This window comes from Hipposideros armiger, unplaced genomic scaffold (assembly GCF_001890085.2).
Source record: "Hipposideros armiger isolate ML-2016 unplaced genomic scaffold, ASM189008v1 scaffold_84, whole genome shotgun sequence".
Taxonomy (NCBI): Eukaryota; Metazoa; Chordata; class Mammalia; order Chiroptera; family Hipposideridae; genus Hipposideros; species Hipposideros armiger.
This window is the reverse complement of record NW_017731434.1, coordinates 1,183,167-1,208,222: the sequence shown is the minus strand read 5'-3', so window position 1 is coordinate 1,208,222 and position 25,056 is coordinate 1,183,167. Positions and strand designations below refer to the sequence as shown.

Sequence of the window (25,056 nt, the reverse complement as noted above, 5' to 3'; positions counted from 1 at the left end):
CTATAGTGTTATTTACACAGCCATAATTCATCAACCACAGACACAATAATGTGTTTGCATGGCATGCTACAACAGAAGCTTTATTCAGTTCATTCAGAAAACACTGGCAAAATAAATTTCAGTTGCAAATTCACAGATACAAGCCTCAAAGTATAAAGTTGTATGTAACAAAAAATACAGGTAATATTTATAACAATAACTTACAGATACAAACTAATGATAAACTACGATTTCACAAAGGATTGTAAACATTTTGCACACTTGTCAGTCCTTTCTTTTAGGCAAAGTGCTCTTTTGATGACAAATAAATTAACAGATACACACTAGAGTGAACTATTTTCAGACAATACAAAAAAAAGTTTTGATTTGTTTTCTTCTTGTAAACATAAGTTTTACAAAAAAAAAAATGAAGAATCAATAAAAGTGTCTTGCAGGCCAACTATAGATACATACCTGGGCAGCAAAGTGATGTTGGAAATGCTTTGGGTGTTAAATAAAAAATTAACATTAATCTTTTCAATGGTATTTTATACATAATAAATGACAAGTTTATATCCTTAATCATTTCTATCCCTGAAAAAAGAAATTAGGTATGACTTATTGGCAGTTGTGTCATTGAATGGGGTAACAAGGGCTGGAGTCCAAGAGTTGTTGGTGAATGAGCTACAAAATAGAAAGAAATTTGTGGATCAGTTTTGTAGGGTAAATGAAACTGATTTAAAAACAAACACAAACAATCCAAGGCAATGTGCTTTCATTACTCATTATAGCTGAGGGCACCAAGCTACACTCATTCCACTGACCTCAGCAGGAGCATTAACTTATTCAGCATAGTGAGTATAATATTAAACAAGAATTCAGAAATGGTTTACCCCCAAATCTTTGTTTGGGGCCACAAGCTTCTGACATTTTAATGTCCTCCATCCATACCCCATTCACTGCACTTTACCCTGCAGCTACAATAGAAAGACACATGAGCTTTGTCTGCAGAGATGTTGGTAGCTTTCATATGAAGGTGTCTGTATAGGATGATGCCCCCTCCCAATTATCATTTATGAATGTTTAATTGCCTCTTCCCTAAACAAACATTGAAACACATTTGACTCAGGCAACACTACAGTCATTCATGTGAACACACTCAATTTTAATGCTTACGTAAGTAAATGATAACAGTGTTACAGGCTCTGATTTTTTATTTAACCAACATTTAAAATGAAAATTCCACTCTAAGCAAGGGATATGTTGCTTCAAACCAAACCTCCCTCTGAGAGGAACCAGGAAAGCTGGAGATAATTTTCAAAAATCTTTCTGAAGGCATATGAAAGAGACCAAGGCAGTCAAGTCCCAGAAGTCAAGCCCCAGAAGAGGAGGGAAATAAAATGAGGCTACTTTTCCCTCACAAGTTTAGTGACAATTTTAAAAGAAAAATGTCTGAAAGGCTGAGAAGTTTCACAGAGATTTCTGGAGTTAGACTTTGGCTGGATAGTAGAAAACAAACATGAAAGATCAAGGACCACTGAAGAGAAGCCCTAGTTAAAAACAACAGAAACAAAATAAAACAAAACACAGGTTTTGTTTGGGATCTCAAAAGGTTAAATACAAGTTGTAGTGACTCAGAAATACAGCCCTCCTGAGGACTGGAGCCTGACTGGATTAAGTTGATCTCCCCCTAGCCTAACTCACTGCCAAAGGCAAAACAAAATTCTTTCTGGTGGAAGGCATCATTTAGAGCCCCAAATTATTTCTGGTTTTTCTGAGGTGCAATAAAAAATAACAAGGCAAATAAGAAGACGTGACATGACTGAAAACAAAGAGGAAAAAACAAAAACAATACAACAGATCCAACAAAAATCCAGATATTGGGGTTATCAGACATAGAGTTTAGCATAACTATAATTAATATAACAGTAATTTTATTAAGGAATAAAATAACAAAATCAATGACTCCAGTATAGAATTTGAAACTGTATAAAAATGAAATGGAAATTCTAAAACTGAAGATACAAAAACTAAAATTAAGAGCTCAATGGATGAGTTTTATAGCACATTAGATAGTGAATTAGTGAACTGGAAGATAGGTTAGAAGAAAATATCTAGACTGAAGCATGGAAGGTCAAAGGCTGGAAAATATGAAACTTTTTCATAAGGTCAGAAACTATTCAGACAAAAGCTGAGACATTTTCATAATGAAATACATCAAACTACATGTTCAAGAAGCATATCTAAGCACAATGTAATAAAACCAAAAACCAAACACAAAGGGAAATGCCAGGGATGGGGGGAGACATTCTCTTTCAAAAGAGCAACAATAAGACAAACAGCTGACTTCAACAATAAGTGGTATCAGGTTAACTATCCATATTCAAAACAACAGAAACAATGGAAGCCAGAAGACAATGTCATTTCTTCAAAGTACTGAAAGAAAATAGCTGCCAATCTAGATTTCCACATACAGAGGACATGCCATTTATAACTGTATCAGAACAAATACTTATGACTAAACCTAACAAAAGATGTGCCTGATTACTAAACAGAAAACTCTAGAATATAAGAGAGCATTTGAAGATGATCTAAATAAATAGAAAGGATAAATTCATGGTATAAAAGACTAAGATGGTAGTTTCCTACAAATTGATCTAATAGAATACATTAAAACCTCAATTGTTTTCCTTTTTTGGTGGAAATTGATAAGCTGGTAAAATTTATGAAAATGCAAAGGGTCAAGAATAGCCAACACAAACTTGAATAACAATGAAGTAGGAAGACATGTCCTATTGGATATCAAAAATTATAGGTCTAGCATAATTAAAACAATTAGGTATTAATATAAAAATAAACCAATAAAACAAATGAGGGGGTATAGAAACTGACACATACATTATATGGACACTTGATTTATATCAAATGTGGTGCTACATGGCAGCTAGGAAAGTTGCATTTTCATCACTATAACAAAAAAGCTTTGCTGCCTATTCTATCTCACACGACATACAAAATTCAATTCCAGATGGGCTATAAATCTAAATGTCAAAGGTAAAACAAAGCTTCTAGAAGATAACATAGAAGGAATATCTTCATTATCTTTGAGTAGGAACAATTCCTTGAACAAGTCACAAAAAAAGCACTACCCATGAAGGAAAAAACAAAACAAAAACTAATGAAATGAACTACATTACAATTAGGAACTGGTGCCCAACAAAACATACCCTTAATAGAGTAGAAAAGGGAAGTCACTGAATGAGATATTTGCAACATATATAATCACCAAAAAACTTATTTATATGCAGAATATAGCAAGGGCTAAAACTAATCAAGACAAAAACAAAACAAACAAACCAATAGATCAATAGGCAAATGACATAAATTGGCTCTTCACACACACGCACAAAAGATATACAGATGCCCAATGAAATAATAATACTCAATCTCTTCAGTCGCTGAAAGAAAGGCAAATTAAAATAATGAGAGAGCACTACACAACCATCAAATTGACTAAAATTAAGAAGTCACACTATACTGAGGATGTAGAGAGCACCTTGAGCTCTCAAATGCTGCTGGTCCAAGTGTAAACAACCACTATGGGAAACTGGCAGTATCAACTCAAGTTGAATGCATGTGTAGTCTGTGTTCCACTCCCAGGTACATACCAAATAGACGTGTGAATTAATGTGCACCAAAAGGCATGTACAATAAAGTCCATAGCAGCATACTCATAAAAGCCCAAATTAGAAATACTAGAAATGTCTATCAACCATGGATAAATGATGGTATATTCCTACAGTAGAAATCTACATAACAATGAAAACAAATTACTGATTCTTGCAACAATACAGATGAATCTCACAAACAATGTAGTTGAAAGAGGTACGACACACAAGAATACATTCTGTCCAGTTCAATTGATACAGAGCTCACCAACAGGCAAAGCTAAAACATGATTTTAGAAGACAAGGCAATGTTACTCTCGAGGAAGAGGATAATGATTGGGAAGGGGCATAAGAGAGGCTGCTGGGTGTTAATTATGTTCTAGTATTTCATCTGGCTAGTACTTACATGGACCTGTTCTTTTTCTATTTTTTTTAATTTATCAAGTTGTGCACTTTTCCATATGTATGTTTTGTTTTGATAAGAAAAGTTTCTTTAACAAAACTAAGTAAACCCCAATCTAAAACTCTAAGTGTGAATGCTTTCTCTGACTATAGGAAAATAAATTATTTAAATATTTCTCAGGTGAAAACCCAAAAAAAAGGTTTTTTCCTAAGTAAAAATCAAGCACTAGGAGTCATTATCAGTATTTGCATTTTAGCTGCAAAGTGAGTGTTGGACTTGTCCCTTAAAATATACTCACAGAAATAAGAATGGCTGGATAGTTGTGTTCCTTACTGCACTCCTCCCCCCCCCCCCGCACACACACACACAATATTTTTCAGCTACTACTGAGGTAATATTTCAAAATGTGGATCTTATCAATAATCTAATATTAGAAGTTGTCAGTTATTGATTGCTGAGGAGACAGCTGTTAAATGTTGGGATACCTACCATCCATATAACTATGCAGCGCAGTTAACATCGTCCCATCTTGGGGCACGTAAGCAGAATAAGCCATTTCTTCTAACATGGGTGGAGACAACCTGGAGGGCGGGACAGCTGTGACTGGGGCAGAGGAGGAGTGGTTAGGACTGACGTGTTTCTTGTGGCGTGCTCTACAATTCTGAAACCACACCTGAGGGAGAAAGGCAATGTAGCTATGTCACATATCAGCTTCTGAGTACATTACCAGCTAAGTTTAAAAGGGATGCAACCTGTTACTCTACCATGTAAGCACAGTATAAATCTAAATAAGTTTTTTAAAAGTTCGTAGGCAGAAGAGAAACATTTTTGCACAAACATCAATGGTCATATTCTTCACTCAAACAATAACTATCTGGTGATTTACTACTTAAAAGCCAATTCTATACTAAACCAGCATCTTTCAAAATAAAAAGGGGGTGGAGTCTTAAGAATTCCAGAAAAGTTTCTTGGTTTTACTACTGGCATTTGAGACAAGGAGAAAAACAGAAAAAGCCTTTTTAATCAGAAGTTATTAAAGAAAATGCACTACCAAATGTATTCTTAGACACCCGCTGGACTTATTTCAAATCTTTTTTCAAATGACTAAAATCCCTGCTGAGAACTTAAAGCTTTCTACAAACCTCTTGATTCAGTTATTCGTCACATTTTAGCCCACTGACTTCAATTTCTCTTAGTGAATACACAGGCTATTCCCTAAGAAGCATGTTAAGGTCGGCTTATCATAAGAAAAAAATCAGTAAGATTTAAGTAGAATAAAATACAAACACATCACTGGTTAAACGGTTCACAAAAGGTAAAGAGCTAATCACCCTGTTGTCCACTCTACCACAGAGATAAAGGGGGCAAATTCAGCAAAAGCAGAGTTTGACATCTAGGTCAGGGTGAGTACAGTTACACTGCCCAGAACGCTTCCAGTAACGAACCTGTGTTTGAACCCCCTGCCATTAGGTAAAACTCGACTACAGAGAGTTGCTCTATTAAAATATTATAGCATTTATTTGCCATTCCAGACAATTCTGTCATGAGGAGAAAGAAGTGGAGGGATAAAAACTTTAAGGACATTAGGATAAGAATATTTGGGGGTTGGGGAGAAGGCCAGGGAAACGTTGGGGTCATAAGTCTCTACCCAGGGCTTGTAGGTAGGTAGTTCCTGGATGGCACAGGGAATTTTGGCTGAATAATACGGAACAGAAGGCAGCTGCAAAAAGATTTATATGAAAAAGTTGGCCTGATTTCTAAGACACACCCTGGCCTTGGGACTCAAAAATAGAGGGCTGGGAAAGTATAAACTCAGAAGGCTAAAATTAAAGAAATAAAAATGAATAATGTAATGGGGTATGTAGTCCTAATCAGGTGGCTGAAAGGGAGAAGCTTGACGGGTGTTTCAGGAACAAGGCTGAGGCATATAGCACAGAAAAGGAGAGAGAAGTCACAGCCTTCTCTCATTTTCTGGAGGGTTTGTTAGACTCATGTATACCTATATAGAGACCATACCCAAAGTCTCCAGTCACAGTTCTCTCCAAAAGCTCCTTAACAATAGGTGCCACTACTGTCACCCACCCAGCCAACCAAACATACTCACTCATTCTCCAATTATGAAAGAGAACTGCTGCCACCTCCCTTTTCCCCATACAGTGCCCAGCAGACATATAGCCCAGAGCACTACATATAACATTATAGACATGGCACTACAGTTCCCAAAGTTCCTTTAAAGTATCCTATGTCTCCAACAGATTAATATTGGATAGAACCTACTCAGTTGTTAAAAAAAAAAAATCCCAGACTTTGGAAATAAATATGAAGAAGGCATGACATAAACAGCAGAATAACTACCTTAATGCTGATTCTATCAAATTGGAGACAGTGCAAAAGAATGACAGTATTCAGGACACACGTGGTTTGGGGACAAGGAACATTCATATGTGGCTCCTGGCAGAATAATTTGGTATGAAATTTCTGGAAGGCGATTTTTGTGCTATTACTTAAAGGCCCTAAAATGTCTTCTCTTTGGACTCAACAATCCCACTTCTAGAAATGTATCCTACTAAAACTATTAAACAGGCATGCAAGGAATGTATACAGCATTGTTCACTGCAGCCTTTTTATGACAATAAAAAATTGGAAATACACTAAATTATGCTATGCTCAATATGTGCAGCAACAAAAATGATGTAGCTCTTAATATTAAAAAGGTATTCCCAGTACACTGATTGGAAGAAATAGCAATGTTTTATCCTATTTCTGTAGGATACACAACTCATCATTCGTCCATCTGAAAGGCTATGTGAACATATGTGATTATATCTAGATGCAGGGTGTTAAAAGTAAAATCATCCACCTTCGTTCTGTGATTTCAGTACAATGACAATCTGCTTTGTTACTAATGTCTCTGTAAGCAGATTTTAGCTAGTCAAGGTGAGATTGTCTCTGTGAATCAGACCATTGCTTCTACCTAATCTTTGTATATAACCTAGTTTGTATGTTAGAATCAAGGCCTAGTAATCAAAACTCTTTAACTTCTCTAAAAGGTGCCCGAAGCTAGTAAGTAGGCTGGGCAAACAGATCATGAGATCTGTTTGAGATCACCATAATTAATTCTTCAAAAATACCATGAAAGGACTATGTATTTAAATTATACACATATATATATACAAATGATTTACACACACACACACACACACACACACACACACACATATATATATATGTATATGTATACTCATGCCAGTGCTCCTTTGTTTGCCATCTTATCAAAAACATTTAAATTCAATCCTCACATATTAAAGCCACCATCTAACAATATGTTCTCTAAGTTCTAGTGTGTGGAATCAAGTCAACTTGCTCATAACTCTGGTGGTGGAAACACCTGGAAATTACATGCGAGATGTCTGTCTAGCGTCCTTGCTTTGTCAGAAAACCCTCCATTTTACTTTACTTTCCAACTTCAAAATAATATAAAACATAGTAGTCATGAATGTGACTTAGCTGGAGCAGTCACACTTCAGCCCACTGAGTCTGAATGACCTCAATGCCTTTGATGCACAGGACACTCACTACCTCCAGTCATACGCAGCCCATGCCATTTTTGTAGCCTTTCCTACCAAGAAAGTTCTCGGTAGGAAAATAGCATGAGTGAGATCTCCCTTTTCCTGCATTCCCTTGCTGACACTGATTCTGCTGGCTGCAGGACAGCCTTTCACATATATTTAAAGATACAGACTCTGTTTATACTGTTCCTTCCCTGATCTGATCTCTAGATAAATATTCCCGATGCTGTTAATATTAGCACATGATTTCTGGATCTTTCATGACTTTGTTAGTCTTCCTCTAAAGGAACCACGCTTTTCAGACTGGCTGTTAGTCACTTTTTAAAATGTGTCACTCTAAAATAAACACAGTAATACCCTGGACATTTGGAAAGTACTAAGGTCATGGAACTCGCCCCCTCAGAGAGCCTCATTACATGGCAATCGACCAAATCCACTGACAATCTAGGTCATTAGAGAACCTGCAGTGCTATCAGGGCTTTCCAACAGGCTTCTTTATATAGATGACGTGTTAATTATGAAATACTTCAGGCTTAATAAGAATAAACTGAAGAATAAACACCTGTTTATAAACCAATTTAAGAAATAAAACATTCTATGTACAATGTCAGGCTTGATGTTTTTTCCTCACTGAATTTTATCTTGTGGGTTACGGTGACTTGCATTAACTCCTTAAACGTTTTTGAACCTCGAATGTTATGTAAAATTATTTTCCATTTCCCTGATTTCTCTTAGAAATCTTGGCAGTTGATCACCTCCATCTTGAACCCACCTCACTCCTTTGGCCTCTGTGAAGCTTCTATCAGACTCATCCTTCATTCTGGCTGTTACTATGTCCCATTCCAACAGCACCTCTCTCACTGAAGTCCATTCTTTACTTTTTACTGTCTGTGGTCTCTTTCTAAAGGGTTTTACCCAATTTTATGGCATAAGATCTTTTTGTCTGAGTCCTGTTCCTCCTTTAAAATACATGCCCAATTGCACCATCATTGCATAATTAGCAGAGAGAAACGGGAAGTCAGCTCCCTCTGAACTATCAAACTAGCTTTCTTTTGACCCTAATAGTCCTGTCAATAGCACCATTCCCAAGAATACTTTAACTCCAAGTTTAAGAATCATCTTTGGCTTCTCTCTGCTTCCCCATTACAATGTCCAGGTTCTTTTCTCGTCTCTCTAGCATCCAGTGTCTGCCATCAATGTGCAGTGAATAATAAAATGTTTCTCACTGAATTCTAGTCCACTGTCCCAGTTAAGTCTCCTTTCAAACAATTACTACTTTGCTGGGCACCCCAACTAATCTGTCTGCCTCTATCTAGCCTCTCCCAACTCCAATTCTTGCCACTTACTGTCTGTCACCAGCCCTTTCTTCCTAATAGCACATATCATGGCTTTCTCCTGCTGAGAAGAGAACTCGACATGCACAGGCCTCTCCAAGTTCTGTTTCAGCAATTTAATCCCCTACAATTTGCAAACATAAATCTTACATTCTAATACATTTGTTCTAACCCATTTTTCCTTAGCTTTGTTCACATCACTCCCTCTACCTAGATCTTTAACAAAGGCCATCAACACCCCCTAACACAAATACATTCATTCACATACACGATCACAGAAAAACAGAAAACGATACTGACCTCAGAATCAGGTCTAGCTTGGAGCCGCAGCTGTCTTTTTTAGCTTTAGGATCTTAAAGTTGTTGTAAGCACTGAATGAAGTAACTTAGACTAGGAGTCATTTAACAAATGGTAGCCCAGCCCAAGCAGGCTACTTATCAGGTTTTAAAAAAAAATTATTTAGAGTGTGAAAATACCCAAAATGAGAAGCTAATGCTTTGATGTTTCTTCACAAAACAATGCACATTCATCACGACCTAGAATAGAACTTTCGGTATCTCTTGATTAACCTTCAAATAGTCACCTGTATCACACGTCTGCTCAAGCCTGTCCTTTCTGCTAGTTTCTGGAGGGTCTGTGCATCTGGGTTGTTGTCCTGAGCAAACTGTGCTTGCATAACCTGTAGTTTAAAAAAATATATAAGTAGTAAACAGCTAAAAATAAGAAGCTGATGGGAGTAATGGGAGAGAAGACATGCACAAGAAAATGGGGTACGTTTACTACTTGAAAATCAATGGGGAAGTATGTATAAATGAAACGAATGCACATTTTGTAATTTGCATATAAGTTGCCATGTTGAGATCTTCAAAATATAATCCATTTCAACATAAAAACTTCTCTCAACAATGCTTATTAAAAAATAAGCTCACCTTTTCAATTCGTATAGCCCACAAATGAAATACATAAATGGTATGCCTATTTATGGGTTTTTCCATTCTTTTAAAAACTGCTAGAATTAGAAAAATTTTATAAATACAAAAATCATATCACATTTATCTCCAGCCTCTACTGAGTTAAACAGCTTCAAAACCTCTACTATAATTTTTATCAGTCTACAAACAGTACAGAGCACAACAAATGGTTGCACTTAATTGTAACCATTCCATCATTGTTTTAAGCACCTGCTCTATGCAAAGGAATATCTGGAGTCTTAAAAAGAGACACCCATCAGCCCATTTAGAACTTCCCAGGATATAAACATCTATTGAAAAAGTTCCCAGGCGATTCTGATGTGAAGCTTTGGATTAGAACCACTCTGCTAAGTGCTATGAGATAGTGACACGTGAAAAAACTGTCCCTGATCTCAAATTCCTGGGAGAAAGATACAGACATGCCAATAAGTACCAACAATACAAGGTTAAGGGAGGGGTGTGTTGTGGGGATGGGGTGGAATACCAGAATAAAAACACAAGCTAAAGGCTTTAGGCTTCTTTCAGAAAAGAATAATCATGGGAACCAGTCAGGATATTTAAATTTTATTACTTAGTGGTCAATCGCAGAGCTGGCCAAGTGGCTCAGTTGGTTAAGAGTTGACTTAGGTGCACGAGCTCTGAGCAACAGGGCTGCTGGTTTGATTCTCACATGGGCCAGTGATGCTGCGCCCGAGCTGAGCTGCCGCTGAGCTGCCAACGGGTGGCAGGATGGCTCAGCTGGTGATAGCACATGCTCCTAACAGTGGGACTGCCTGTTTGATGGTGGGCTATGCCCACTGGCAACTGAGACTGAACTCTGCATCTTGAGCTGAGCTGCTGCCCGGATGGCTCAGTGGATGGAGCAGGCGCTGTTAACAACAAGGCTGCTGGTTCAACTCCCACATGGGATGGTGACTACACCCACCCGCAACTAATTGAACACAGCACCTTGATCGTGGAGGTCACGAGCTGCCGACGGGCAGCCAGATGGTGACTGGCGCCCTCCACAACTAAGATTAGAAAGCAATGACTTGGCTAATCCCCCTTCCCAATTCCCCAACACTGTTCCCCTCCCCCAATTCCCCAATTTAAAAAAAAAAGTCAATCACTAGAAAGAAGTATTATAAATTATAAAGTATTATAAAGAATGAGAGAGGGAGTCGGGCACCCAGAATGATGGTGCTGTCCACATGGATGGGGTAACCAATCTACCTAAAGACCCTGAGCACCACTGGCCTCAACACCACCATTTCCAACAAGTAAAATTAACTGCGGTCTCCACTATGTTCCTTACAGAATACTATCTTCTGCCACTGACCTTCTCACAGGATAGCTACATAATTTACTAGCAAGTCTAGCTCTCCATAGTGGAAAGTGAGTTTCCTGAGGAAATGTCTCACTCTTCATATTCTTTTCCTGTCACATAGTATGTGCTTAATTAAGAGCTTGTGACAGAATGAATCTTGACAATGTGAGGAAAACCTGAAGATAGTGGTGAAAAAGACAAATGTTGTTCCGGGAAACCTTATGAGGCTTACAAATTATATATATATGTATATGTTTTTTGTTGTTGTTGTTGTTGTTTTTTCCATTTCTCTCTGATTAGTGACTCTTCTAGAATAAGGAATTCCTGGCTTCACTCAGTTCACTTCATTCTCCTTTTTCTACTCCAAATGTGTTATTTCACGTGCAAATAGAGTTGTGTTTATAGGAGGTTGAGCATGTAAATCCCAAAGAGAAAAAAAAATGAGCAGATATATGTCTTTGTTTTTTAATTTTCCAAGGAGAAAAGCTGAACAGATATATACACTTTTGCTTTCAAAGCCACTATTGATGATTTATAAAATAAAAACAGCATGTTTTCCACAAAATGCATTTAGAATTCACAAGTTTAATAATGGAACCAAATTACATTTAATAAAGCAATTCCTCATGATGCCAAAACTCACCCTATTCCTTTTCTGAGCTCTTTTAACATAGTCAAGGAGTGAGACTCCGGAGACACATCATTTTAAGGCCAGAAAATCTACCAGAAATGTCAGGAGTCTGCATAGTAGCAGCTGACCAACTCGATCTAAAAGTATACTGAAGTAGGTGCTAACCTTAGCACGATGAACATTAATAATCATTGAGCAAGTGCCTCCAACTACAATAAGCAAGCCATGATATTGGCTGAAACTTCTTAAATATTATTTCCACAAATGAAACAGAATTTGAAATATTTCTGCCAACACAAAGTAGTATTTTATTTTGTGATTCTTAAACTATTTTTTCTTCCTATAAGTTTCTAAACAAGAATTTGGGAAAATTATATTGTTTTTTTTCCCTACCATTTTAACTCTTCTCTGTCCAAAGTAGGTACTTCATGAATAGTGTTGACTTACAGTTCACCTGCAATATTTTATTATTTTGCTGAATTCAAGCACTACTTGCATATATTCAGCTTTCTGAAAGGTAGGGCAGTTTGATAATGAGGGCACATTACTTGATTTATTAGAGGTTCTGGCAAAATATAATGACTCAAGTTCGTAAAAAATCTACAGCTATCCCAGATTCCTAAGTTATGAAGAACCACTTGAGGACAAGGATTCTGTCTTATTTGTTTCAGTCATCCCTGGCATAGATAAATGCTAATAAATATTGAATAAATGAAAACATGCTTTGAAAGCATATTATTTCTGCTTTCATTTTTTTTAAATTTATGATTCCGATATAAACTTTTAAAAATGTATGATTCACATCACATTTTTGGATAATAATGAATGGCTTAAATAGTTTCTGCCCATTTGCAATTAAAACCATAAGGCCATCTACAAGATTCAAAATTTTACTCTTTTGTTCTAGCTGCCGCTGCTGCTGCCATTAAGTGGTGTTTTGTCAAGGCACCATTCCACTCATGGCCTCCTCGGAGGCTAAGCAAAATGAAAAGACCAGAGGTTTGGGGAGCAAGGTCCAAATCTCCTCTCCACCATTCCCTTGGAAGTCTGCCTTGAGGGGAGGTTCTGAACAGCTTGGATGAGGGCTAGCAACATCAAAATCAGTTGTACAAGTTAAAGGAGATAATGGAGAGAAAATGCCTGTCATAAGACTTGGTGGTACACCAAGTCCTCCACAAATACGATTCCTTTTTTATTTAATTAGTATTTATTATCTTCCTATATGAGATTGTTTATATGTTTAAAGTGGTCTCAAATTTTCACAATTATAATTTTAAAAATAAATTTTTGTATCAAATTAGAATTATCAGCCTTATAATTAAAATTATAGCCAGCCCTTATGAGAAGAGCTAATTTTAAAAACAGAATCGATTTCTATTAGAAATTCTATTTTAATACAGATGCCTTTTAGCAACTGGGTATTTTGCTGCCAGGTCTCCCACGGGTACTCATATCTCCTAATTTAGGGCTTTAAGTGACCTTCATTACAACCCAATGAGGCATCCAAAAAGGCAAGGTTCAAACAGAGAGAGTTCCTTCAATTGCCTTATCTTTCATTTATTACCCATTGACCATGTATTCTATGCCTAAGTTAAGAAATCCAAAACAATCATTTGGAAATTTTTCAGAATGGCTCTAGATTTTCATGCTAGATTGCTTTCCAATACCATTAAGTTGCCTTGGAATATTTGTGTCACATCAAGGTTTCTTAATTATTCTCAAAATAAAAATTCTCTTTTGAAACGCTTCTATTCATCTTAAATACTAGCAAGTCTTAGAATATGTAATTTTTCAAAAATTACTTTCACTCATTTGTTAATGCTGTATATATATATCCTTTAAAGTCTGAGCTAAGATTGATACTATGTGTATCCAGCATACTAAAGCACCCAGCAGTACATGGCAGGTACTCAATAAATGTTACCTTACCTTAACATAAAATAAATACCTCAGCCACATTAATCTTTTTAGAAAATATGATTTATCTGAAAAAATGCAAGAATCATTACATGTGTACACTTAAATATAAAGCAAAGAATAATTATTTAATAATTGTCTTGACAATTTACACAAATCAAACTTATCACTATTATATCTAGGGCCACTAGGCTAAAAATAATCCTTCCCTTTTCAGGGGATATAATCAACTTTTAGCATCGAATTATAGAATGTCTCTCTCTATCCCCTTGAAAAACAAGAAAGGGCCTACTTGATTGGAGTCAATCAGTAAATTCCTGTTTATGGTCAGGCATATTCATTCTTTCCTACTCAGAGAATATATAATCTTGTCCATTAAAAGACTCATTGCGGTTTGTGAAAAAGATGAACACATTAGTGTCCCATAAAACCACACACATACTGTGTGACTCTGTTGAGTCTCAAATATTTTGTCTTCTTTTACAATTATATGTAGCAATAGTGCCTGTGTTAAACTGATTTTATCAGGAAGTCAGGACAGAGCAACATTTTACTTCGACTTTGATGTTAATATCAATAGATCCCAGAAAGACAAAGTTTGAATTACTAGTTCATACCAGATCATGACTCTGGCAATACTGATAAACATTTTAGAGCAAAAAGTATGTTTTTATACATTCACCAAGTTAGTTTTCACAAAAAGCATAGGCTAACATTTTTGAAAACATAAAAACGATTTCAGATGACATAAAGATTGGTTTTTTTGTTTTTTGTTTTTTGATAGAGAAGGGTTTCAAAAATTATAAATTCATTGTCATGTCTACCTGGAGCTGATCTGCTGTGAAGCTGGTCCGCGCTCTTTTTGCTGGCTTTGGATGATTAACATCTTGCTCTGTGAGGAGGGCGCCTTCAACACTAATCCCATTACCTACATTTAAAAAACACAGTGTACATTGGTAACTCAGATGGGTCCACCAGTCATGCAATAATAGGTGTCTTGTATCCCTTGGCTTGGAGTGAAACTGTATTCATCTTCTTGATTGCCAAATCTCTTAAGTTTTTAAACACACTGGAAATATACTGTGGAACCAACATTCCATTTGTAGGCTTGCATATTTAGTCACAGGTGCAAAAAGTTAAATATACACATCTAAGGATCATCCTTAGGAAGGCAAAGACAGGGAAACAACTAGTAACAAACAGCAAAACAGAATCCTAAACTCAAGGCTGTTGCCTGAGAATATGGCATAAGCCTAACACACATAGCCTAACAAAGAGCATAGCTTTGCCTGTAAATAAACAGATGGAGACCATCACTAACAGTGGAGTGCTTAATGAGTTTTACCACAATTACACTGCACAAAATAGTGCATTAAGATGACCTTAGGAAAAATCGTTCCTATTCCTGTATTCACTGTTCCCAAAGACTCAAAAGTATTTTAAGTATATATTTACCATTTTCCACTTCTCTTTTTAAATTATCCAGCATGCAGTCATAATGCACTCTGCAGAGGACTTTCTCTTCCACCAAAGCAAACTCTTCTCCCGTGGAAAGTTGCCTTTTGCAAGAAAAGCAGGCAAAACACGCCAAGTGATAGACATTGCCCTTGGCCCTCCGGACCCAGTCAGTAGAATGGATGTGCCTCCCACAGCGAGAGCAGCGAGTTCCATACCTTCTACATAAATACAAGGGTGGGAGGTGCAGATTTTAATGTTCGGTGAGATATTCATCAGCCTGCGATTAAACTAATATATTTAGTCATTGGATTAAGCTAGGTATTTAAATCTTTTGAAAATAATACAGGAATCAATTATTTTTTTATAAGTCAGTATGGTAAGCAATCAAGATGAGATATGGTCATAATTCAAACCTGTTTCTAAAACAAAAACTTCTCATTGTTACTTTAAAGGAAGATTATTCTTTTAAATTAGATGAAGCATGAGTTTCAATATCCCCCTTGTAACAAATATCAGAGCATTTATAAATTACCTAGAGACCCAAGATACGCACGCGTGCGCGTACGCGCGCGCGCGCGCACACACATACACACACACACACACACACACACACAAACTGTAATCTAAAAGTGCAAAAGTAAACCATTGAAAATATAATGACTTCTTAAAACCAGGTTGAGATAATTAGAAATACTCTAAATCCCATTTTTTATGAAGAATGAATGGAAGGAAAACTCAGAAACATTTCTTTGGTGAACAATCAGTTGCATTGCTATCAACAGGAGGGGAAATATTACCTAAAACTTTCAGAGACCCCTGGACATTAAATGCAAGTTAATCTTAACAAAATGGCAGATGAAAATATCTCTTTTTTCTCTCAATCCAAGTGACTGGACACTCTTTGCCATGTCTCCTTTCACAATCAAAGTCATGACCAGGCATACCTACATCAAGTTAGATAAGTATATATGTCTGTGTCTATTCATTAATATATTTTTAGAGGTATTGACAGTTTTTAAAAATTGAACTTAAAAACTGAATCCTAAAAATAAATTTCAGTATATAACAAAATAAAGTCCTGAAGAACTGGTCCATCAATAAGCCTCTGAGACCAAATCTTTCAAAGCTTTTCAAATTAACATAAAAAAATAAGATTAGCATATCCTAAGTGAAAAAGGAGGCAAATTGCTACTATTTTTGAGGAAATGGACAGTATGCCTGATGAGAAATATATGTTTTTGGTAATTATAAAATTCTGTGACTTTATAAAATAAAGGACTTGGGGTTTCATGAAGTGCTTTAAATTACCTAGCAATTTATTCAAATCAATCATTAAACTCTCTGAAATCAGTTTTTGAAATTGAGTATAAACAACATAATTAGTATTACAAACTTCATTATATAGTATTAACTCCCCAATTTCACAATGAACATTTTTCTTCATTTGGAAATGCAAATAAAGAAAAATATAACTACTTTTAAACATCATGCTTAAGGATGATTTCAATTTCCATACAGCTATCCCTTAAGGACTGAATTATACAGTTGAAGAAACTTGACATTTAAATAATTATAAAGAGATCACACAGAGAAAATGTTGCATTTACTATCTTAGGCAAATATAATCTCGCAAAATAACGGTCAAAGAACAGACAAAAGAAACAGGGTTTTTAGGCAGAATAACTAGACTTGATGTACTTGATCCTAGTTAGTCAATTCTCCTGAATAACTTGGTTTATCCCAGCTTCCAAAGTGCTAGCATTTTATAGATGTATAACTAGGGATCATTCCATAGTAAACTGATAAAAGCTTGGGAAAAAAACCGTGATTTGCCCCTCCCCCCAATATTTTGTCTTACCACTCCCCCCAACAAGGGGTTTTGTCACAATAAGTCATCTTATATTTCATACTTTATACCTATTCACAGCAAAGAAGATTCAGTTTTTAATACCTAAAACTTTCATTTGCCAAAGTAGGAATCATTATTTAAAATTAGTTTTTGTACACTGAATTCCTAAAACATATAAACACGTTTATTTTATTTGTTTTAATACAAATTATACCTTAACAAATATAAAGCATTCTCATTTTGAACTCTAATATATAAGAAAAACTGGGCTTCAATAAGTAAAACCAGACAAGAAAGCCTATTTACAAAATGCTCTTTGTGTAATAATGTCTTGAAATATCTCCTTATTAAGAAAAAGTCAGTGTACCTGAAATAATCAAGTTTGCAGAAAATGTCTTTGTCTTTAATGTAACAGCTGGTATGCCTTCCTAAGGAGGTTCTGCAGACACTGCAGGAAAGGCACCGAACGTGCCAGCACAGGTCATTCACCTGCGAAGGAAAAAGGGGCTGGATGAGAAAGCATTCTAAGGCTTAAGAGTATCAGTCATTGGTTTTTGTGTATTAGGCAATTTAAAAAGCTGGTCCCTTAATATGTTAATACACAGTCTGAATGTTTCCATCTAGGAAGTGTCATTTACACAAATATGTGTCTAGATATATTTTCTTTTAGACCCCAACCAGAAAAATCAGAATAATATATGCTACATTTTGTGTTTAAAATTTTTTTTTATTACTTTTGAAGAATTCAGGTTTATTTTCTTCTTTAAGTAAAACTTTTATGAACACAGGGAAAATTCTTGGACACATTAAAGTCCTGCATACTGGTTTATTTTATTTATTTATTTATTTTTGTCTTTTACCAAATTCTTCCCACCTTGTAATGTGGTAGCTAAAGAAGTCAAGCCACATACCTTCTCAGCCTATTTTTGGGCCAAATAATAACAAACTGTGCACAAGTTAAAGTGAAAGAGAAAGACAGTGAAAAAGAAGTCCTGTAAGAGAAACACCCTTGTAAAGAAGCCAAGCAGATAATCCATTTTGCTTACAATACAGAAACTGTTAAGGTAGATTTAAATGTTGATATGGCAGAAGTCCTGGATAATAGAATCAAGGACTCAAGTATTGGTAATCCTACTTAATGATTTGGCTACTGGAGGAAAAAAAAATAAATCTGATTGTAAGGGGTTCTAAAAAGGCGCCGCAGCATTGTTTGCCATTTATACTTCAAGAAGGAAGGCATAAAACGTTGATTTAATAAATCATAGAACTTTATATTTTCTAAACAGGGACATAAAATATTATCAATTCAGGGAACACATCATAATTACCCTCACCTTAAACTGCTGCCATTATATTACAAGCACCACGACGTCAGCCTTTAAGAATAAACATGTTTATTGGACTGAACTTGCCTGTAATGCAGGCTCCTACTAAAGTTTGTGCTTGTTAAATGGACACAAGAACTAGGTTTATCCTTAGTTCAATTTCATGCAAAAGAACAGCAATGATGGGAAAACAACAGTTACACCCTACAAACGGATCTAATGCCCAAAATAAAAATGAGAAAATTGGAAAAACGGAAAATTGTGAACTATGCCATTTGCTACATTAGTTCACAACAAAGCCTACCTGTGCAGTGATTCTATCAGATTAGCACTATTGTTCAACATGTTTGTCTATGATACAAAATAGAAAAGGTACCTCGAAGCTGAAGAAAAAGTTTCACTGGCTTCTTATTATAGTTATGTGCCTCTTTCCAAAGCATTCATGAGAGTATCATTTTGGTGAAATTTTAAAAGTTTTGTTTTGATCTTGCTTAAAAGAATTCCATGTTTGAAAACACGGAAAATAGCAAAGAAATAATAGGAAAAATTTTGAGGAAATGAAAATTTTAAAAATATTAACACTGGTGAATAATGTCCTGGAAATAAAGATTTATTTTCCTTCAATTTTTTTCCTAAAATGGGCCCAATTAAGTTAAAGCTTAGAAGTATGGGCTTCCTTTAATATTCCACAGTTTAGGGCCTTCTGCAGTTCCATCTTATCCAAGCTGCCCTTTTTCTTTTCTTTTCTTTTCTCTTTTTTTTTTTTTAAGTAAAGATAGATTCAAGCTTCAGGGCAGTCATGACCACCCTGTAACACCCTAAAGCCAGACCTAATGCCTGAGTTTCCACCTTTCCTCAAAGTTTACTATTTTAAAAAATGCTCTTTCATCTTCCATTTCTTTTCCAGGAAGGAAAGTAAGGTGAAGAGAAAAAATTCTGGAGAATATAAACCTTCCCTGATTGCTGGTATTGATCCAATATGTATATGTATATGTATATGTATATGTATATGTGTATGTGTATATATATATATGGATACATATGTGTGTGTGTGTGTGTGTGTGTGTATATATAGAGAGAGAGAGAGAGAGAGAGATGGATATGTATATAGGACCAAGCCAGAAAAGCCACCCACAACAGGGCACTGAGTATTAGATGGAGCAACAGATACATCTATCTCCTCTCATACTTTTTTGTCCTAACTCCATTTTACTGGCCTCACGATAAGGTGTTTTTCTGTATTAAACAGTTTACACCCTCAAATACTCTAGTAGGTTCTAATAATTATTTTTTACCAGTGACTTGTATTGAATTCAAACTTATCTGGATAAAGACTCAATATGGGAAACAAAAAGAATTCAGAGTTTTTATATAATCATATAGTGTTAAACTTTCGTTAGAGCTAGGATACTAATATGTACAATAAGGGTGGGAAAAGGTTAAACATAGAGGGCTACATGAGGAGGACTCCCGTCCCATACAAAGGAAAGCTGAGATAACTTAGATACTTTATATAACACAAATATACAATAATATATAAATACATTTTAACTTCTAAAAGATGAACACCAGAAACTATTTTATTTCAGAGGGTGTGTTAAGAGTTACATTGTAATAACCTTTTTTCTATATCCTCTCGGCTGTGAAGTGTTAAAACCTTTATAGAGCCCTTCAGACCATTCTTAAAGATTATGCTAATTATTGAGAGGGCTCATTGAAAATAAGGAGCTAGTTTTTATCCAAAAGATGATTTTGAAATATCTAAAAAGTTCAGGTCTAGAAACTTTCAAAAGGGGATCTTAAGAGGGCAGATTTAAAGAGGAAGCTATGTCAATATGCCTGCCAGCTTTGAGAATTAACCACCAATAAAGATTAACTCAGTCACTTTTTAATGTTTTCACTAAAACTTCTTTTGTTGCTTTATCTGGGTTGTATCTATAGGGTATTATTCCCACTTTACATATGAAGCAGCTTTGTACACTGGGGTAGAAATTTAAAGAAGCCCAGTAACTTGCTTTTTGAGCTCATACTTTCCATAATTAATCCTTTTGAAAAACTGGGGGTGGGGGTTGGCGGGGAGGGAATAGAAAGTGAACTGGTTTGCTACTAATTCAGTGTAGGAGAGATCATTAGTTTAAATAGTCATTTTAAAGAGCTATTGAAGTTGAAAAGCCATAGCATTAGGATTAAGACACATGGGACCATGATCCTGCAGGCAATGACATGGATAACTGTGGCCTGCCAGAATTTATACTCCAAAATTCCCTCACAATATTTTAAAAGTAAAACTAATTAATAAAGACAGCCTACTCTCAAACCACTACTTGAGGCACTTCATCCCAGGCTTCTTTCCTTTCTATGTTTACATCAATTTCGGTTTTTTCCCCCCCAAGCACTGGAGATAACACATAAAAAAAGCACTGGGTGTCTTTGACTACTGAATCTTAATAAGAGGAAGGTACTAAACTGGTTTTTATTTAAATTATCCTAGGAACTTGTACTTTGGAAAAGCCTCAAGTAACTATAAACAAACATAAGATTATGTTTTTTTAAAAATCCGTCCAGAAAAGACCCTGTAAGGCACTTTATAGTGGTTCTCACCAAAGGAGACACTGCAAAAGGGAATCAGTCAGCATATACCGTCCTGGAACTCTCAGAAGCAGGCAGGTATGTGGATGTTACTGGAGGTGCAGGGACCGTAAGTAACCTGGGGCTCAGGGAAAATAATCAGACGGAACCCTGTTTCAGAATGGGTGAAAAGGTTTCTCTCCCTACTTCCGTTCCTCTACAAGTCGGTGGCTGACTCCAGTACATCCAGCCGGGGTATGGGCATGTCTAAACCACAACCTGTCACGCACAAGCTCTTTTGCAACTCGGAAGATTTTAAGATTTCTTCCCCACCTCATGACTTGCCCTTGACAGACCGGACTGTTTTGCTGAGAAAGCCTAAAACCTCAAGCGAGATCTTGAATGGAAAAGAGGGAAAAAAAATAAAAATTTCTCTTTTCCCAGAGCTCCCCGGGTAACCCCGCTCCCCTTGGGCCTCTCTACCTTGAGAAGATTCCGCCCTACCTTGAGAAGGTACTTGTCCACGATCTCCAGGCCGCAGCTGTTGCACACACACTTGCCAGGGGGGCAGACGGAGCCCGAGGCCATGGACCGGGGTGAGGACGACGGGGACAGCGGGGCCGAGGAGGAGCACGAGTCCTCGTCCCCCGCTCCCTCGGGGCTCACCTGCAAGAAGCCGCGGGGCGCGGTCTCATCATCGGTTCTAGACCCCTCCTCCTCTCTTCATCCCACGGATTCCCGGGAGCTCCCCCACCGCCTCCCCCTCCCTTCTCCCAGCCCTCCCGTACCACCATCCCCCGCCCCCAGTTCTTGAGGTCTCTCTTCTCGCCCTCACCCCAAGTCCAAGCTCCAGCCACGAACAGCTGGGGCTGCCAACCCCTGACCTCCAGGACCCGGGGCGCCTTACTGCCCTACCCAGCCCGCCCAGCCGGCTCGGTTTTTCCACCCCGCCCCGCCCCAGGCCCTCCTTCCACCCGCTCCCGAGGGCCAGCTGGGCCCGGGAAGGAGCGCGGGCCAACGGTCCTGGGCCGCGTCCCCACGGCCAGCCTTGCCAGCACCGTGTTCCTCCCCACTCACCAGTGCCTCTTCCCCGGCGCCTTTCCGAGTCCTCCCGGCCGCCAGGGCTGCAGTCCTCCCGCACTCCTCCGACATGAGCCCCTGGCACTGCGGGGGTGGGAGGAGAGTGCAGAAAGTGGGGGAGAAACAGACGCGAAGTTCAGAGCCCGCACACGCGGCCCTCAGCTCAGCTTCTCCACTCGCGGAGTGGACTAATGAAGGCCTCAGCGCGCGAGTCGCGCGCGCAGCCGTCAGGGCTCCTGGGTCCCGGCGCCGCGGGCCAGCGGGCGGGCGCGCAGTCTTCCTATCAGGCGTAGCCTCCCCGACCCGCCGCGGCGCCGGCGGCGCAGCCCCAGCGCGTGGCGAGGTGGCCACCCAGCGCCGAGGGCTCGCCCCGCGCGCTACGGCGCTCTCCCGGCTCCGGCTCCCCAGCTCTCACCGGAGCACGTCGGTTCCCCGCCCCCCTGCCGGGGGTAACAAGTTAATAACAATCATCCCGGCACAAAGCATTTTCTTTCTAGACGTCAATCACGGCGGAGCGGGGATCACCGGGCTAAAGGGGGTGCGCAAGGGGGCAGAGGCGGAGTGGGAGAGAAGAAAAGAGGATTGAGGAGGGGATGGGGAAAGAAACTTGATTTCTTTAATAACCTCAATTAAAAGAGCAAGACACACATATATTTTTTAAAGGGGGCTTTTTGAATTGGATAGCCCGAAAGGTGAAGAGGTTTAATAGGATACTTGAAAGCTAATTACAGCGGGATTTAAGAAGCCTGGTGTTTTTCCGATGACAATTTGAATGAAAATGCTTCAGATTAAACCGAGCCAGCAGCTCTTTCGTAAACTTGCAGCTATTAGAGCTGCGAGTGATTTACACTCGTTTCTTTAAGGTGTAAATTGCCACTTATTGCTCAGTAAGTCAACATTTGAGCTACTAAAGGATTATTTTTAACTAGCGCAAAAAAGCGTATTGAATAATGGAAAATATCCAGCTGAATTTAATTTATGCCATTTAAAGAACTCACCCAACCTCGGTCAAAATGTTTTAAAGCAACAACGCCGCGTTACTCAAGTGTTCCCAAGCCTTTGCTGGAGTTTTGTTCTTAAACGAAAACTCAGCCTCTCTGGGAGTTTTTTTGCTTTCTATTACGAAAATTCTAGCGGGAAGATGGGGGTGCGAACTTGAGCGGCCCACACCTCTGCCTTTCTGACTCTTCTCCCTTCTTCCCTCCTTTTGGCAGCACCTGGCGAGATCTGGTCCAAACCCAGAGTACCCAGGCCCTCTGCCGGGACCCTCGGGTGCGCTCCCTACGCGGGACGCAGTGCAGTCGCACGGAGGCCGCGTCTTCTCAGACACAAAGGGAGTTTAAGCAGAAAAGCGCCGCGTTCTCTGGGTGTTCCCCGCCCGGCATCAGAGCAAAGATTAAGTCTGCGGTTCCTGGTGCCGGTCCCGCTGAGGCGCTCAAACAGGCTCCAGTTGATTTTCAAACTTAAAACGCGAGACACCAACGGGTCCTGCCTCCAGGGTGAGGTGAGAGCTTGTCAGTTTCCCCCATCTACTCCCCGAACGTTGTGACTCGAGTACCCTGGGATTTGCTTCTTGGGGAATTTTAAGTAAAATAGCCCTACTGGCCCGTCCCGGGATCCCTCGGGGCCTTCCCGGAGCCACGTCTTTCTGTTTCGCTGTGGGGCCACCGCACCGCGGATATCCCTGCAACCCGAGGCTCGCCTTAGGGCAGGCAAGCGTCCCCCGGCGGCTGGGAGCAAAGAATCGTGCCTCTGTTTGGTCCCACCCGACAGCCTCCCGGACCTCCCGACTCGCTCTCCCCGACCGCCACGATCACCTCGGCAAATAAAACAAAAACGCGACTCACATGTACCCGAGAGCGCCTTAGGCTCGAGGCTTCGTCTCCCAAATTACAGTCTCCATGCCTCAGGTTAAGTGAGCTTGTGGGAAGGGGAGGCAATGATTACTGACTAACGCTACTACGTAACCAAAAAAAAAAAAATGCCAGGTCTGAAGATGAGGCCGTTACAGGTAATTTCTGAACCTCCTTTAGGAGACCAAACAGCTCGCGTTTCAAGGAAACTGCGATTCAGCTGGTATGGCCAGGCGTTGGCTCGCTCACCTTCTCGAGGGGTATTGCCAGCTCCGGCACGTCCTTTTCTTCTAGTTTACACACAAACATCTGATCGTTTTTCCAATACATGGCACTGCTAGGGCTGCTTATCTCATACCAACTCCAGAGGGTCAGAGGCTGTCCTTGTCTGCCGATTTTCCCCCCTCCCCCGCCCCAATGCACTAATAAAAGCTGACACCGAGAAGAATAAGAATGCTACAAGTAAGTCTTCGACCAAAGAGGCCGCTGTGGCCGTAACCATTCTCTGATAGACTCTTCTTAAGAAGATTCTTTCCCCAACTTCACTAGGGTCTATCCCTCCAGGAAAAGAAAAAAAAAAGTTTTGTTTTCCAGAGGGTGGAACCTTACATAAAGGGAGGGAAAGGGGTGTGTGTGTGGGGAGGGGGGATCTTTTCCTAGAGGAATAGCCTCACCTCCTTCAGGAAAACCCGCCTTCTCTACATGTTAAGATCTTTATCAGGACAAGCCAACTTACTCCAGATTTAGTATTAAAAAAAAAAACCCATTGGGAATGGCCCTGTTAACTTTTGACTTAAAAAAAAATCGCTCTCTGCATTTGCCGTGGCTTTTTAATTCTCGCTCCCCAACCAAAACCTAAACAAAGATTCAGGTTACATCTCTTTCTGCAGCAAGCCGAAGGGGGAAGAGGAGGTCTGGGTGGCTTGAATGTTTTAGTCATTCTTCCGAAACGCGCAACTTTCTTGTCTAGCCGAGGAACGCGACCGCTCCCTGGCAGCCCGAGGGCTGACTTATCTAGCGGCACTCGCTCCCTTGGCGAAAAGTTTTCTCATTAAGATAAAGAAGGAACATCTGAGCAGCACAAAAGTTTATGATTTGCGACTAGATTTGAAATCAAGGCGACAAAGAAAGACAAAAGTACGTTG

The 25,056-nt window shown here is 38.8% G+C and overlaps 1 protein-coding gene across 1 annotated transcript; it reads right to left on the bottom strand.

Moving 5' to 3' along the window:
• On the bottom strand, positions 1-23,978 carry LHX8 (LIM homeobox 8). Its single transcript, XM_019643992.1, has 9 exons — positions 23,906-23,978; positions 22,056-22,142; positions 21,483-21,644; positions 17,453-17,574; positions 15,234-15,454; positions 14,603-14,706; positions 9,537-9,632; positions 4,540-4,723; positions 1-663 (listed from the first exon to the last, which is right to left on the bottom strand). The coding sequence occupies exons 2-9, from the start codon at positions 22,128-22,130 to the stop codon at positions 587-589; spliced, it is 1,041 nt and encodes a 346-aa protein (XP_019499537.1). The 5' UTR covers positions 22,131-22,142; positions 23,906-23,978; the 3' UTR covers positions 1-586.
• Positions 23,979-25,056: the final 1,078 nt, after the last annotated feature.